This window comes from Myotis yumanensis, unplaced genomic scaffold (genome assembly GCF_028538775.1).
Source record: "Myotis yumanensis isolate MYYU_CA2020_CCGP unplaced genomic scaffold, mMyoYum1.0.hap1 SCAF_3, whole genome shotgun sequence".
Taxonomy (NCBI): Eukaryota; Metazoa; Chordata; class Mammalia; order Chiroptera; family Vespertilionidae; genus Myotis; species Myotis yumanensis.
In genome coordinates this window covers 166,541,352-166,557,547 of record NW_027223754.1, presented here as the reverse complement: position 1 = coordinate 166,557,547, position 16,196 = coordinate 166,541,352, and the positions used below count along the sequence as shown (strand labels likewise).

Here is a 16,196-nt window from a genome sequence, read left to right as displayed (position 1 = left end):
ACACTGAGAGCTGAGAGCTGAGTTTCAGTGTTACACTGGGTCCTTTAATTGTCTGTATGATCACAGTAGTGATGACTGTTCTGTATATTGACGATGGGACAGGACTTGCACGGAAGCAAATGTACACCATTTCTGAGATCGTTGCCCTACACGCATGAAGATGTTCACCTTGTGACATTTCCTCTTTAATTTTCCCATTTTCCAAATAGCTTCTAGTGCATATTTTTATGTAATTTTGGAAAAACTGCTCATATTGGTACTTAAGTTTCAATGATTTTTGTGGCTGTGCTTCAATAGCATTTCTTGCTTCTCAGTGTTACCTTTAAATCCAGCTGCGATGTTCAAATGAAAGCACTTAATTGTTTTAAACAGCAGTAAGTCTGACCTCATAATGTTCTGAAATCTCATACCTGTTTACATCCTTAGCCTCCGAGCTGCACTGTGGGATACGCTGCGCAGTCGTGCCAGGCTGTCCGTCAGTTCTTGAACAAATGCGTGCAGTTTGCTCTCAGCAACACCAAAATAGGAAGGGGAAGTGGCTGGCTCAGCTGTCATTGCCATCATCATCATGTTTCTAGCGGATTGAAATTTGGAAAGAATGTGCTTCTTGAAAACGAGACTTCCTCTGAGATCTCTTTTTCTCTGTAGCTTCCTGCTTGGCCTCTACTGTGACCCCTTTTTTGCTCTCAAACTACTTACGCTGTGTCACCTGGTTGAAATCTCCATTGGTTCATTTATTCATTCCAAAAAGGTATTTATTGAGCACCGGCTGTATGCTAAGGATTACATTTTCTGATGTGTTTTGTCCAGAGTCATAGCTAGAAGTTTAAAACATCATCACAAGCCTTTTGTTTTAGATAATTTTATTGAACGTTTTTCATGTTGACATAATTGAAGGTGTCCCCCTTTTCCTGCCCTTTGCTCTCCTTCATTCACCCCCACTTCCCCCTCCCTTGGCCTTCCCCAAACTATTGTCTGTGTCCAAAAATATCGAACGCTTCACGAATTTGCATGTCATTCTTGTGCAGGGGCCATGCTAATCTCTATTCTTCCAATTTTTTAGTATATGTACTGAGAAAGCAAGCACCATCACAAGCCTTTTATACTCACCAGGCCCCATCTCTTCCTTAACTCTAGTTACCCCAAAGTAGGGTCCCCTCAATCTCCGGGTCAACTGTCTAGGAATTCTAGCCCCAAGTGTGAAACATTACTGAAAGAACCAGCCTATTTGTAAATGCTCTCCATGAATCCTAGGGGTTCCCAAATATTTCCTCTGCTCAAAATAGTCCTTATTCTTTGCCTTTATAAGTAAGATTCTTCAGTAAGATTCTTGAGAGCACCCTTTTAAGATTCTGTGTTCCTTCACTTGTTTAGAAGGGGAACTATTTCAGAAGTTGTTCTGAAATTTACCCTGGACCTAAGGAACTTGAGTAAGTCTTGGCTGGAGCAGACTCCTGACTCCCCATTAAAAGCCTTCAGACACTTCGGTAGAGCTGAGGAAGCTCGAGAGGAAAAATAACCTGACTGAGGCCTCACAGTTAGTAAGCCAGGTCTGTCTGCCCAAGCCTGCTGGGGGTCAGGATTTTCTATGAGAGGTTATTCTAACTGGACAGACCTTCTGCCTTTCCTGGGGCATTCGAGATCACAGGAATTAGTATGAACCTGGTTACTCTCACCCCCTCTGGGTCAGGTTGGGACAAGGAAGCAGCAGTAAGTAGGACATTCACTGCCAGCCAGGGTGGTGCATTTCAATTTGACCACACACAGGCAAGGTTCTCTGTTCCTCTGCTTCTCTTCCCTTAAGTTCTACCTCAGGTTCACTCCCCAATTACCATGCAACAGTTACTACAATTTCTAGGTTTAACCAGGTACCCAGGAAGTGTGTGGGCTGCGAGGGATCACCTTTATATCCTGGTGCAAATGGGACTTCACTTATCAAGGTCTGAGCTGCTTTAGTAAGAATAAGTAACTCTGCCCTGGCCAGTGTGACTCAGTTGATCGGGCATTGCCCATGCACCAAAAGGTTGCCTGTTCCATTCTCTGTCAGGGCACATGCCCAGGTTGCAGGCTTGATCCCCTGTAGGGGGCATGCAGGAGGCAGCCAAATGATGTTTTGCTCTCACTTTGATGTTTCTCTCCCTCTAAAAATCAATAAACTATTATTTTTTTTAAAAAAAGGAATAAGTAGCTCTGATGCCACTGTGGGAAGCAAAGTGAGCTAGGAAGCAGAATGGGCTCTTGGAGTGTGGTTGACAGGTTCAAACCAAACTCAACTCTTCATTTCCACCTATTGTCTAAGGAAATATTTTAATAAGCATCTGTACACCTCACTGCTCTCCCCTTGGCTCCCATTAGCTCTCTTGTTAGATGGAAGGGTTGTTTATTCTAAATTATGAACTAGCCCTCTCTAGTGGAGAAGGTGTCAGCTTCCTCATTTTTGCCACATACACAAGTCATTGGAAAGCAAGGGACACCTGATGGTAAGGAGAGATGGGAGGCTGTCTGTTCATAAGCCCACTGTTGGGAGGAAGTGCAGAGAAGCTTTAAATGTAGGTCCCGGAAGTATAGAATGGGGGACACAGGTACAGGTGCAGGAAAGAGGAATAGGGGTGGGTTAGGTGTTCAACACTCCCACCTCTCCTTGACCTAAAAGTCTTAGAAAAAGACATAAATAAGTAAGTCACCAAGATTGCCTGATTGTGTGTCCTTAGCATGGGCCTCCCAAAGATTCCCTCCCCTCTCCTTCCCCACTCTCCACACCCGCTCCTCCCTCAGGAGCATCTTCAACCTCGCCCGCCCAGCAAGATGTAGCCCACACATTGTCCCACCCTCTGAGCTCAGAGCATATCATTTCTCTTGCACTAATCTACGCAGAGTCCTGTGCCGTGTTTACTGTCATCCTTCCTTTGTCCCTCCCTTCCCAAATCTTGGTCTCTAGCCCCAGTTCACCCCTGGGTTCCACACAGTGCCAAGGTTGACAAAAAGAGGCAAGTCTGTGTTCATGTGAGGTCACTAAACCAGGCAATGTGGCCTCAGTGCCCGCCCTTTGGTTGAAAAGTCAACAAAAGAAAGCCTTCGGATGGCCATCTGGTCACGCCTGGAGAACAAAGACTAATGGGAAATAAAGAACAAAGCTCGAGTCCATACATACTTTCCAAGAATTTTTTTTGTTTTTAATATCAATCGATGTTTTAAAAAATACAGAGGTGTTTGACACAGAATAGCACCATTGTGTAGGACACACAGTTCCTGTGCCCGGCACCCGAAGTGGGTCTTCTTGCCTGGGCTGGGGGGCAGTCACTCAGGGGGCGTTTGACTCTCACCAGTTAGTTTCCTGCCTCTGCTTTGACCCAAAGGTCTTACAGGAAGACAATAAATAAATAGAACACCGAGATTTTATTTTGCAGTCTGCCCAGTTCAGGTCTCTTAGAAAGAGAGGGGAGAAAAATCCAAACTGTGAAAGGGTGGGATGAATGGACATCAGGTCAGGTCGGCCATTCAGTGCAGAGTCCTAGAGTGACTGGGGTTGGAAAGTACTTGGGTCCTTTGGGTTTGCAATGGATTGTGTTGTTTCTGGGTTCGGGTTTTTACAAGAAGCAGACAGGCCCTATGTCCACACCAAATTCCTGCTCGGGCCCTCCTATGTCCATGGGTGCAATGTCAATGATGGGGAGGCGCGAGGTCTTCTGTGACCGGTACTCGATCATAGTCTTGCCCCACTTACCGGTGTGTTTCTGGAGAAAAAAGAAAGGAGACACTATTCAGTGATACCTTGAAATCCAATGCCAGCTGCCCAGGACCCCAACACTGAGCATCGCAGAACACAAAGTGAAAAACACACTTGGTTCTCCTTAGACCTCTTCTTGGCTGGCCAGAACCCTCTCCACCTCTACTCCTGCCCTTCCCAGCAGGGCCTCCCTTCTCCTCCTTCCCACTCCCTGCAGTGAGCTCCTCGCCTGTGACCCCCTTGTCATTCCATCTCATAGTCAGCCCATGAACATTACAGGAATCCTCCTACAAGAGTCTTTGGACACGCTGGGTAAGGTCTTATTTCCCTTGAGTCAAGGAGAACAGCATACACCTCTCCCTCACCTGTCACACTGCATATCTTCTCTACATGGCACACACTTCTGATGAGTCCCTCACTTTAGCACCACTGCTGGGGGCCAACCCTCTGCCCGCTCAGCCTGAACCCTGGGCCCTGGGCAGTTCATGTCTCTAGCAGCTCCAGCAGCCGACTCACCGTGCAGCCATCCTTCAGCACTGTATACGTGAACCTGCTGTTGCCCTCAGCCCGGATCTCCACATCATTGGAACCCTGGATGAGCAAGGCCTTCTTGAGGTTGCCAGCTGCTTCGTCCAGGTAGGCTATGCTGTTCTTGCAGTGGTAAGTGATGTTCTGGGAGCCTTCAGTGGACAGCAGGCGCAGGAAGGTCATCTGGACGTTGGCAGTGTTGGGAGCCAGGTTGTCATCCCCGTAGCTGAACTGTTAGGGCAGAGAGCAGTGGTGTGAGGCCTGGGAGTGGCCTTCAATGGGACCAGGGGCTCCAGGGCCCAGGGTTCAGAGGAGCTGAAGGGGGTTAGGGGAGCAGGTCAAGGGAGGATGGTTTTGCTTCCAGGATGTACAGCAAGCCTCCAAAGACCTCTTCCTCCACCTCTAAGTGGCAGAAAATGCTATTCCTCCTCTTTCCTTCCTTGTAGGCCCCAAAGAAAACTGGTGAGAATGTGCGCACGGTGCTAAAAACTTCCAGCGAGAGAGAAGAGCTCTCTGGCCAAGAGCAAGCAGGCACTCACGTGGAAGCCACCGTTGATGGTTTCTCCAAACCAGATATGTTTCTTGTCTTTGCTCTTGCTGCTCCACCAGTTCTTCTTGGGAACGTTCGCTGGGTTGGGGTAGACACAGGTCTCGCCAGTCTCCATGTTGCAGAAAACCTTCATGGCGTCCAAGGTGCAGCCCTGGTTGGGGTCGATCCAGTAGTCTCCTGCAGGGGGAGGAGGCAACGCCCCTTCAGGGCTCAGACAGGCACAGACACACCCTCCCAAGAGGATCAAAGACAGAAGGTATACCAGGGGGAGAGGAGCGGGGTGTGAGGGCCACACGTGGCCCAAGGCAGGGGGGACAGAGGGATCAAGGGAAGGGGGCTGAATGGGAAAGTCAGTGCTAAATGGGGCCGTGAGCAGCGGGGCAGGTGCAGTGTCTGCCTGGAGGATGGAACTCTACCATGCAGCCATGGCAGGACAGGAGCCAGGGCTTCAGTTTCCCTGCTGTGAAATGGGAGAGCAGCTGTCTGCCAGAACCTTCCAGGCCCACCTCTGCCCTGCACTAAGAGGTGCCTCCTCCCTGGCTCCGAAGGGGCCAAGCCCAATGGCTGCCCTCCTCCCTGGGGCCAGGGCCTGCCCTCTAGGCTCACCACTCTTCCATTCTGGGTGGCAGAGTTTCAGGTCCCGGCAGGTGCGAGCGGGGTTCTTGCGGGAGCCCTCGGGGCTGCGGATGCTCTCAATCTGGTTGTTGAGGGACTTGAGCGTGGCATCCACCTCCACGTCATGCTGCCTCAGATTGCCGGCTGCCTGATCGGCCCGCATGTACTGCATGGGGTCGGGGCCTTTTTCTCTCCCGCCTAAGCCAGCAAAGGCTGACATGTCAATGCCAGGGCCGGGGGGACCTGGAGGGCCAGGGGGTCCAGGATTTCCAGGAGGACCCTGCATCAGAAAACGGAGAAATCAGCCTGGAATTGCAGGGAGGTGCCCCTCCTGTGTCCATCCGACCTGCCAAAAGGCACTAGAGTGTATTCTTCTCAGTCCCATGGGTGGGGGAGGGTGCAGCAGGCCAGGACCAGGAAAACTATAGCACTTTCCCTATTTCCTCATTAGCCCCCCTCTTCTGTTTCCCAACACCAATCATGGGAACCTCCAGGGAGAGCCCAGGATAAAGGATGCCATCCCCATTAGCTGCAGGCTGCTGCCCCAAAAGCTCACGCCTCTGGGATGCTGGGGAGACCCCAGGCAGCAGGGAAGGAGTCAGGGCACTTACAGCGGGGCCTGTTTCGCCAGAACGTCCACGGGGACCAGGAGGTCCAATGGGGCCAGGGATTCCATTAGAGCCATCTTTGCCAGAGGGACCGACGGGGCCAGGAGGACCCTGCAGGCCGGGGAGAGAGAGGAGAGAGAACAGTCATCAGCAAACGGAAGGTCGGGAGTAGCTGGGGCTGGTTAAGCGGCCGTCCTGAGCACTAGCCACTCTGTCCCAATCTCCGGGTTTCTCAGTCATAGGCCCCAAACTGGTTTCACGCTCCCCTGCCTTCCCAAGCTCCTCTCTGTAATTCCTGTTCCTGGGAGCTCCTTGAATGTTCATCCTACCTGTGATCTCAGGTGCTCTCCTGGCCACAGTCACACTGAGCCGGTCCTCCCTCTGCTGCAGAGTGAGCCTCTGAGCACAAAGCTTCCCCAGAAGCAGCCACACTTCCCTCCCAATTGGATGCCTGGCCAGCGCCCTGGCCCCACCCTGAGGAAGGGTTCGCTCCATCCCACTTACTCTAGGGCCAGAAGGACCAGCAGGACCAGAAGCACCTTGGTCTCCAGAAGGACCCTGTGCAGAAGGAAGAGGCAAAGGTCAGAGGTCAGCACAGACAGGGCCCCGTCTTCCAGGATGGGGGGCCGTGAATACATATATCATGGAGTTGGAGGAATAGATATGGGCCCTACCCTATTCCCATCCCACCTGCTCCTCCCTCCAACCCTGAGAAGTCCTGGACATTCCTTAGGCTAATACCACGTCTTAGCAGCGTGGGAAACTCAAGTGGCTCTGAGCAGGGGGAGGCCTCGGGGAGCCAAGCACAGGCAGCAATACTCACAGGAGGGCCGGGGAGACCCTGCAGACCAGTGAAGCCACGGTGTCCCTTCAGTCCCCTCTCGCCAGCCTCTCCAGTCTCTCCTTTGTCACCTCGGGGGCCTTGAGGGCCCTGGGAACAAGACGGACAGACACAGGTTGGGTCAGGTCCAGCTGGCCTCCCCTGAGCCATGAGTCCAGGATCCCAGGGCACCCGCTGCGCCCCCGACCCCCCCCCCACCCCCCCCCACCCCCCCCCCCCCGCCACCCGCCGCTGCCCTAGCCTAACCCTGTCCGGAACTCAGCTCAGGACATTCAAATACTCACTGGGATCCCACGGGCTCCAGCTGGTCCTGCGGGGCCCATGGGGCCTTGTGCGCCCTGTGAGGAGAGGGTGGGGGCAGCGTCAGAGCCAGGCAGGGACAGGGCCGCCTCCTCTGCATCCACCATCGGGCTGGGCTCCCCTGGTACTCACAGCTTCTCCTCGGTCTCCCTGCTTGCCAGTTGGGCCAGCGGGGCCCGGAGAACCAGGGGGCCCAGGGGCTCCAGGAGCACCCAGGGGACCTGTCTCACCACGATCGCCCTGTCAGGAGAGAGGTCTCAGGCTCAGAGAAGAATGTTCCAAAAGAGGCAAGGGAAGAAGGTACTTCCAGGCTGACACAAACCTGACCCCAACTGACTCCTCCTCTGACCTATTAGGCCCAGCAGACCGTCCTCCAGGTCCCACTGCCCACAGAGACCCAGACACTCACCTTGACTCCAGCTGCACCATCTCTGCCAGGGGGGCCGTCAGCGCCAGGGCTTCCCTAGGCAAAGGGAAACGATGCCATTAGAGCTGCTCCTGCCTGTCTCCCACTCTGCTCCCCTCAGAGCCCCGGGCTGGCTCTCTGTCCAACTGCGGCCGTGGAGCCAAAGCTTTCCCACAGAGCTCCTCCCACCTTCCTCCCTAGCGCCCAAGTCCAAGTCTCCTCTCTCCTCCACGACCTTCCCATGGCACCCGGTGCTTGGGCCTCTCAGCCCGGCCCATCCTGTTACCCTTTCTCCGCGGTGGGACCCACCACTCACCTCTCGTCCGGGTTCACCAGCGGGACCAGTCAGCCCAGGGGGACCCACGGGGCCGGGGGGACCTCGGTCTCCAGATGCACCAGGAGCTCCCTGCTTGCCAGGCTCGCCCTGAAGGGACCATGACCGTGAGGATGAGCGTGGCCTCTAAGTGTCCCTGCCCCGGGGAAAGGGCTGACGAAGGGACACCCAATGCTCTGAGGGAAGAGCGTCCAGCCTGAGGCTGGCGCCCCTCACCCAGAGGAAGGGGCACCCCGCACTCACCGATGGGCCGGGCAGGCCGGGGAATCCTCTCTCACCACGCTGTCCGGGCAGACCAACGATGCCCCTCTGACCAGCCAGACCCTGGGGGCCTGGAGGACCATCGGGACCCTAAGAGGAAAGGAGAGAGATGAGAACTTGAGGACACAGAGTGGCCCAGCCGCCCAGCCAGCTGGCTGCCCACTCTGCATGGAGCAGCACTCTTCCTGCTCTGCTCCCCTCCCCGCACCCCACAGCCCTGCTGCCCTCCCCCTGCCCCACGCTCTGAGCTCTCCTCCCTTGGCCCTGGGCCAGCCCCGGCCTGGCCTGAGGAGGGACTTACAGAGGGACCGTCATCTCCAGGCTCTCCCTTCTCGCCAGGGGCTCCGGCAGGACCTTGGAGGCCGGGGTCACCGGCTCGGCCGGGGGGGCCGCTGTCTCCTCGAGCACCTTTGGGACCATCTTTTCCAGAAGGACCAGGGGGACCAGGGGGTCCAGGGTTGCCCTAAAGGAGCAAATGCAGGAAGTGAGGACTCAACTCACTTGCCCGTTGGGGCTGCAAAGCCACCGCGGCCCCAAAGACAGCAGTTCCCCGGGAAGGGCAGCTTGACCTCCCCCCACCCCAGTCTCTCTCTCCGATCTTCTCTCCCACATGACAGTTCTGGGCAGCCAGCCCTGGTTTCTCCAGCCCCTGCCTGCTTGGCTTTTTCTAATCTACTTGGAGTCCCCCTGCCTCCTTCCCTTCGGCCTGAATTCCCCCACCCACCTCACCCCCATTCCTCAAGGAAGGGCTCAACCCCAGTTCCTCTGCCCCCTAAGCCTGAGTACCCACTCCCCCTGCTCTTCTGTGTTGCTGGTGAGCTGGATGCTTTTCCTGATCGCTCCTCTCTCCACTGCACCCCCCTCAGGGCAAGATGTGTGACCTGCACAGGCTGGTGCACAGAGCGCGCACAAGCCATGCGTGTCCGTGAAGGAGGCGGTTATGCAGCCCCATCCTGCCCACCAGGCCAGGGTTTGAGGGTTCGAGCCCCAGCCAGCTGGGAAGGTTGCCGCGACCAACAACAGGGTCACCCCTGCTCCCCTTACTCTTCCCAGGGGAGGAAATGGCACAGGGGTGAGCCCGGGCTCCCTGGGACCCTGTCAGGACTGGGCAAGACTGTGCAGCCCCTGCCTGCGCCTCACGTGCCCGGATAAGGAACCAACCAGGAGAGCACTTACATTGGAGCCTGGGGGTCCGACGCGGCCAGCAGCTCCGGGGAATCCTGTGGCTCCCTATGTGAAAAGAGGAGAGCCCCTGAATTCCTCGGTCCCTCCTGAGCTCCAAGAATTTAATGTGGGGGGTCTGAGAGGCCCGTGTGGAAAGGGCCCGGGAGCCAGAAGGGAAAGGGCCTTGTTGGGCAGCTATAGCTTCTCTGCCTCGGGCTCCTGCACGGGGCGCAGCGGGGCACTCAGCACCCAGGGCTGTCTCCCAGGATCCCTGCGCCCCAGCAGAGAGGGGCGCCCTCCCTCGGGATGGGCTCAGACGGGGGCAGGAGCAGGACTGAGGAGGGAGGAGGGGGTGAGTCCCAGAACACCACAGTGGAGCCCCAGCGGCCAGGTCTTTTTGAGGCCAGGGGTGCTGGTGTGAGAGAAGCTGCTGCCCCCACAGCACCCGCCCCCCACACCTGGGTCAGGCAGGGAGTGGGGGCCTCACTCACCGGGGGGCCTTGAGCACCTCGGGCTCCTTTAGGACCAGTCACACCAGTAGGACCCTGGGAGAGAAGGAGGGAGAGAGACAGTGAGGCCTGCTCGCCCGGGGGAGGGCCTGTCTGAGCCCCAACAGTGGACTCCTGAGGGCTGATTTCAAAGATGCAGCTTTCTTGGCACTAACTCCCAGCTCAGAGAAGCTGTCACAGGCAGGCCTGCCTCCCCGGCCACCTACATCTCAGGGCGAAGCAGCCCATCAGGCATTCACAAAGCCAGTCACCTCTCCCCGTCACCCCTCTCACCCCAGGGACTGGCTGCTCTGTCCAGGGCTCTGCACCCTCAGGGAGACAGAGCTGCACTCTGTCCATCCCCCAGCCCCCACCACACACCCACACCCACACCCACACCCAGGAAAATAAAAGCCAATTCATCTACTTGAGCCTTTATCCCTAAGTTCAAACTCGGCACATCTCACCTGAGGCCCAGGAGCTCCAGAGGGGCCCTGCGGCCCGGGGGCACCAGCGTCGCCTTTCTGGCCGGCCTCTCCTTGCTCACCCTTGGCGCCTGGCTGGCCATCAGCACCCTGTCCCAGGAAGGGGGAAGCAGTGGGTGAGGGGAAAGCCAAATATTTGTGGTTCTTCCAAAAGGGCCAGAGACTCTGAGCGGGTATGTGTGCATGTGTCTGTCCACCTGGGCCTGAACGTTGGGCCTAAGGACTGTTGTATCCGTGTGGAGATGTAACAGGAGACGGGGAACGAGACCATTTCTCTCTTGTTAAACTCTGCCCCTCCCTCCCCACAGGCTGCGAGGTGCCCTCAGGTCCCGGATGTGGAGCTGGCCTGAGTGGAGGGGCTGGCGGAAGGGTCCGCAGGGGCACTTACGGGAGGACCAGCGAATCCAGCGGGTCCAGGAGGTCCGGTCTCTCCACGTTCACCCTGAGAGAGAAGGGGGCCGAGGAGGGGTAAGGCCCACTGCCTGCCTGCTGTTCCCTCCGGCGAGCCCAGAGCCCCTTTGGGCCCAACCCAGCCTCCTGCACTGCACCCCCCAGAGGGAAGGCCTCTGAGAGTAGCTTCAGGAGGCTCCGTCCTGAATAAAGGGACCCAGGTCCGAGAGCCTCTCTCGGTCAGAGGCCCTAGTGCCTCAAAGCCCTCCACCCTGACCACACCATGCAGGTGACAGGCCTCCTCCCTTCATTCCTCATCTCTCCTCCCGCCCCCAGACCCCAGGGCAGGGAGGGGGCAGGGCCAGGGCGGGCAGGGCCAGGGCTGGCAGGGCCAGGCTGAGGCAGAGCTGGCTCTCTTGCTCCCAGGGGTCTGGGGACAGAGACAGGCTCAGGGGGCAGGTACTCACCGGGGCACCTCGAGCACCAGCTGTTCCCGCAGGACCAGGAGGGCCAACTTCTCCCTAAGGGTGGAAGGGGGAGGGGCCAGAGGGGGGCCCTTTGAGAGCAACGTGCACCCAGGAAGTCCTGAGGATGGACAGGGGCTCTGGGTTCCCCTCCCCACGGTCTTTCTCCTGTTGCTTCAGCCACCACACCTGTGCGTGTTCAGGGCCCTCACTGAGTGCATTTCTCCCCCAGTCCCTCTCCACTCCACAGGGCACACAGCCATTGACTTTGCTTCTAAGACCCACATCCCTTACTCCTCCCAGCCCCTGGTGGGCAGCAGGGTGGCAACTGATGGGTGAGGAGAAGAAATAACAGTCCTTGGCAAGATATGAGAAGGCTCGATGGGGGAAGGGAGCCAGGACTCACCTTCTCACCGTTGGCACCCGCCGGGCCAGGAGGGCCAATGGGACCTGTCAGACCCTGGGGAGAGAAAAGGCAGAGGTGAGGAAGACAGGGAGAGTTGGTCTGGGATGTGGAGCCCAACAGGGACTCTGGGACCCCACACCCGATGGCCCCAGAATTCCCTCTCACCCTGTGGCTCCCAGTTTTGACAGGAAGTCCCGGTGGTTGCCCAGCCCAGGCAGCTGAGATAGGACGAGGGACTGCACACGTACATGGCCCCGCCTCCCCGAGTGCAGGGCTGGGCACCTATAGGGCCCCCTGCATCTGGCCCCACCCAGCCCCCAGCATTCACTTACTCGTCCACCGTCCTTCCCAGGGGCTCCCTCTGGGCCTTTCTCACCAACATCACCCTGTGGGATAGAGAAAACGGGCCACCTCAGAGGTCAGGGTCACTCCAAGAAGCCCTTTGCCAGCTCAGTGTCACCCTGAATGGGGCTCCAGGGAGAGCTCGGACTCTGGCCAAGAGGGTTTGCTGGGGCCTAAGGGTGAGTGACAAGGAGTAACAGGAGTGAGATGGAGGGAAGGGTGGGGGGAGGATGTCACTAAAAGGCACACAGAGACTTTGGAGGGGTTCTCCAAGTCCCTCAAGACAGGTAGCTGGGAACCTCACCCCTGGGTGCTGTGGGACAGGGAGTGAGGTGGGGGCCACGGAGCATGGATCTGGGGGAGGCACGGCTGCCTGGTACTTACCCTGTCTCCCTTGGGCCCAGAAATACCAGCTGCTCCCCTCTCACCGGGCATGCCCTGCAGACCTGGAGGGCCCTGAGCCCCAGGGGGGCCAGCTGGGCCAGATGCACCCTAGGGGGAGGGGGAGAGAAGGAGTGTGTGGTGGGCAGCACCTCCCCCGGGATGCCCCTTTCCTCCTCTTCCTCCTCTGCCCAGACCTCCTTTCTCCTTCATCTCCCACGCCTCCCTCTCTCCCTTCCTCTTCCACCCTCAGCAGGCCTCCCAGGCCAGCCCAGAGGGCCCTGCGGCAGGACCAGCCTCACTTACTTTGGGACCATCAGTGCCGGGAGTGCCGGGGAGGCCACGGGGACCCTGGAGGCCCTGGGCACCAGGAGAGCCACGTTCACCTGGGAAACCTCGTTCACCCTGTGGCAGAGACACCAAGGAGCAATTAGGCAAAAGAGATGGGGTGGAGGCCCAGGAGAAGCAGGGAAGTGGGGAGCAGAGGGGGAGCCCAGGACTACAGGCAGCTGTACTGCTGGGAGGCCTCGCAGGCTGCACAGGGCGAGGCAGGCCCAGGGATGCCATCAGGGGAGGTCAGCAGGACACTCACTCTGGGACCCACGAGGCCGGGGGCTCCAGCTTCGCCGGGAACGCCCTGCAGAACAAGAAGGGTGATTGAAAGACTGGAAACTTTTATGTCCGAGCCCTGGCTGAGCATCCACCCCTGAGCTCAGACTGTCATCCCAGAGCTGGGATGTGGTCCCAGATATCCCGGGCCTCAGGGGCTCCTCGTGCCCGCGTGCCCTTGTCTCTTGGGCATCAGAAGAGATCTGCCCATGTGAACAGGTTGAAGATTCAAAGAGCCCCATACTCACCTGGTCGCCTGGTTTTCCACCTTCACCTGGGGGACCGGGAGGGCCAGGAAGCCCCTAGAAGCCAAAGTGACGAGCATTAGCAAAGGGGCGAGCTTGCTTGCTGCCCCCACCCTTCAGGGAGGCCCTGCATGGGGCAGGACAAGGCGTGCGGGAACCCTCATTTCCCTGGTCCCCTTGGGTGGGGAGGCCTCCACCCCCGGGGCCTGCTGCTGCCCCCTGAGCTCTGGAGTGGGAGGGGACTGCAGAGAAAGCCTGGTTCAGCTGCCTACCTGGAAGCCAGATGGTCCGGGAGCACCCTGCTCGCCTCGTTCACCTGAAGGTCCCTGCAGAGGAAACAGCGATGAGCTGAGCCAGGGCTCCAGAGTTCTGAGAGCCTCAGCTAGCGCCCGGGCGGCCATGGGAGGGCAAGACAGACTCCTTCCTGCTCAGTGCAGGCCGGGGTGCTGCCTGTAGGCCTCGCCGTTCTCAAGGACAGCCAGGGTGGGGTCCACACGGCCTCCTCGGTGGGATACCCCACCTCGGCCCAGGGTTAGTCTAGTGTCCTGGATCAGCCCAGACCCACATCTGTCAGTTCCACTGCTGAGTGGCCTGAGGTTCCCCGCCTCTCCGCCTCCATCCCACGAAGCCCCTGTCCACAAGGCCACCTGGGTAGCTGGGCAGGTACTTACCGCGGGTCCAGGGGGGCCTGCAGCACCTGTCTCACCATCTTTGCCAGGAAGACCCTAGAGGAGAGAGAAGGGGGATGTGATGACACTCCTTAAGTTCCGCAGACCCCAGCCCTGGACAGGTGCACTGTGGCCCAGAGTTTCCACCCTCCACTGTCCCACACCCTGAACTCCGTGTCCACCCCTTCCATCCCCTTCCTTCCCTGGCCCCTCCTGTTGCCTCAGCCTGTCTCCCTGGGCTGCTGACTGACAGCAACCAGAAGTCCCCCTGTGGGGACTCCCAAAGGGCCCAGAGCAGATGGGCTCGGCCGCAGGAAGCGCCCCTGCTAATGAGGGGTCCCAGGAACATGCTGCAGGGATGCCTCTCCCTCATGGGTGTTCAGCCAACACCACGGCAGGGCACGGGGGCAGGTACTCACTCTCAGACCAGGAGCACCGGGCAGTCCTTTCTCACCAGCTTTGCCAGGCTCGCCCTGGAGGAGAAAATGCAGGACTGTGAGGTGGAGGGCTTGGGTGGGACTGGAGGGGAGAGCAGGCTGCAGAGCCTGGGGCTTGGGGCCCGATGGACAGCAGGCTAGAGCCGAGAATCAAGCCCCTTCTCTTACACCCAGAGGCATGAATTGAGAGCCCTGCCCATGGCGCAATGTCATGGCTGAGCGGTCTCGGGGCTTAGGAGCCCTGGGTGTCCCCGGGTGGCATGCACTCCTGCAGGACATGAGGCACCAGGGACCCTGCTCAGCCCTGCCCTCCGGTTAACTCTATTCAGGAGCCAGCCCTCTCCCCAGGGAGGGAGGGAGCACCACGTGGAAGGAAATGGAAGGGCAGACTGTTACTTACGTTGGCACCTTTGGGGCCAGGGAAACCCATGACACCAGGCTGCCCACGAGCCCCCTGCGGCCCGGGAGGCCCGGGGCGACCGTCTTCACCGGGGGCTCCCTGAAAGAGAGGGCACCGTTCTCAGAACAGACGCTCTGACCACATTCCTCCACCCAATACTACTAAGTGCCTCCTGTGCAGCAGGCACAGGACCAGGCACCAGCCAGACACAACATGTGGGATTGACCGAGGTTGCGACCAGCAGCCCACACCACACAGTGGGCTCCCTCGGTGACCAGGCACTGTTTAGCTTACAGTGGTTCTCAACCTTCCTAATGCTGCGACCCTTTAATACAGTTCCTCATGTTGTGGTGACCCCCCAACCATAAAATTATTTTCGTTGCTACTTCATAACTGTAATTTTGCTACTGTTATGAATTGTAATGTAAATATCTGATATGCAGGGTGTATTTTCATTATTCGCGACCCACAGGTTGAGAACCGCTGGCTTAGAAGTTTTGCTTCTGAAAGTGCATACCAGGCTTTGTCCTCCCCCAAGGAGTGGCCCAAGTGCACAAGGGGGTGACATTTCCAGAGCTCACAGACACTGCACAGGCCACACCCGACCCCAGTACCTACCTACCGTCTGCCCCCTCCCCAATTCTCAAAATCCACAGGCTGTGCCCACCCAAACTCCTGCCTCTCTTCCCACCTGCTTCCCCGGGGATGCCTCCACCCCTACCAGCCCACCCGACGATGGACTTACAGAAGGACCAAGTTTGCCTTGAGGACCAGCATCACCAGGACGGCCAGTGAGACCCTTTGTTCAGGAGAGAGAGGAAGGTGGCGGTCAGAGCAGGTCCCGGGACCTCCCCATCCTGGCAGCACCGGGTTGAAGGGAACACGTGGGGAAGGGCCGAGGGCAAAAACACCTCCGTACTTACCCGAGCTCCAGGAAGGCCAGGCTCTCCGGGACGGCCAGGGTCACCGTTGGCTCCCTTGGGGCCAGCAAGGCCGCTGGGCCCTCGCTCTCCAGGGGCTCCCTACACAAGAACAAGAGGAGGCAGGGAGTCAGCGGGAGGCCATTAGACGAGGGATGCAGGAAGGGACCCAGCCCTTCTTCCCTGACTCACCTTGGGACCGGCCAGACCATCTTGACCAGGGAAACCACGGTTGCCAGGAGCACCCTAGGAAGAAGTGGAGAGGAAGAGCAGTGAGTTGGATGGGCCCTGAACCACGTGGCTGCAGAGAAACTAGCCCGGCTCCGGGATCCATCCCTCCAAGCACAGTTTCTATGGAGCGGTAGCTACAGCTTGCAAGATTCTGCAAGATTAATTTCTTGGGCCTGTCTCTGCCTGTCTGGGAAGGAGCTCAAACTATTTCATGTCATCCAGGGGTGGGGGACACAAAAAAGGAGAAAGGACTCCTATCGCGATGGCGGTGGGGAGAGGAAAGAGGGGCATGATATTCAGAAGGTCACAGGACTCAGCGAGAACACGGAGCCACAAAGACTTGACTTCCCTCTCGGGGTCACACCCCAGTGAAAGTGGGGGCTCCTGGCCCACTTA

At 57.9% G+C, this 16,196-nt stretch overlaps 1 protein-coding gene and 1 non-coding gene across 2 annotated transcripts in view; both read right to left on the bottom strand.

The window, feature by feature from the left end:
* Positions 1-983: 983 nt before the first annotated feature.
* On the bottom strand, positions 984-1,087 carry LOC139007807 (U6 spliceosomal RNA). Its single transcript, XR_011470965.1, has one exon. It is a non-coding gene; the product is annotated as a U6 spliceosomal RNA (small nuclear RNA).
* A 2,082-nt stretch (positions 1,088-3,169) lies between these two features.
* The window catches only part of COL2A1 (collagen type II alpha 1 chain), a 30,522-nt gene continuing 17,495 nt past the window's right edge, over positions 3,170-16,196 (bottom strand). The window contains exons 24-54 of the mRNA XM_070407796.1: positions 15,762-15,815; positions 15,573-15,671; positions 15,395-15,448; positions 14,650-14,748; positions 14,232-14,285; positions 13,816-13,869; positions 13,417-13,470; positions 13,148-13,201; positions 12,883-12,927; positions 12,597-12,695; positions 12,294-12,401; positions 11,900-11,953; positions 11,568-11,621; positions 11,165-11,218; positions 10,696-10,749; positions 10,290-10,397; positions 9,826-9,879; positions 9,347-9,400; positions 8,472-8,633; positions 8,153-8,260; positions 7,892-7,999; positions 7,579-7,632; positions 7,302-7,409; positions 7,154-7,207; positions 6,852-6,959; positions 6,533-6,586; positions 6,032-6,139; positions 5,412-5,700; positions 4,795-4,982; positions 4,244-4,486; positions 3,170-3,734 (exon numbers count right to left, since the gene is read on the bottom strand). Coding sequence (XP_070263897.1) covers positions 3,588-3,734; positions 4,244-4,486; positions 4,795-4,982; positions 5,412-5,700; positions 6,032-6,139; positions 6,533-6,586; positions 6,852-6,959; positions 7,154-7,207; positions 7,302-7,409; positions 7,579-7,632; positions 7,892-7,999; positions 8,153-8,260; positions 8,472-8,633; positions 9,347-9,400; positions 9,826-9,879; positions 10,290-10,397; positions 10,696-10,749; positions 11,165-11,218; positions 11,568-11,621; positions 11,900-11,953; positions 12,294-12,401; positions 12,597-12,695; positions 12,883-12,927; positions 13,148-13,201; positions 13,417-13,470; positions 13,816-13,869; positions 14,232-14,285; positions 14,650-14,748; positions 15,395-15,448; positions 15,573-15,671; positions 15,762-15,815 — 2,937 coding nt within the window. The 3' untranslated portion in view covers positions 3,170-3,587. The remainder of the gene's footprint in view (positions 3,735-4,243; positions 4,487-4,794; positions 4,983-5,411; positions 5,701-6,031; positions 6,140-6,532; positions 6,587-6,851; positions 6,960-7,153; positions 7,208-7,301; positions 7,410-7,578; positions 7,633-7,891; positions 8,000-8,152; positions 8,261-8,471; positions 8,634-9,346; positions 9,401-9,825; positions 9,880-10,289; positions 10,398-10,695; positions 10,750-11,164; positions 11,219-11,567; positions 11,622-11,899; positions 11,954-12,293; positions 12,402-12,596; positions 12,696-12,882; positions 12,928-13,147; positions 13,202-13,416; positions 13,471-13,815; positions 13,870-14,231; positions 14,286-14,649; positions 14,749-15,394; positions 15,449-15,572; positions 15,672-15,761; positions 15,816-16,196) is intronic.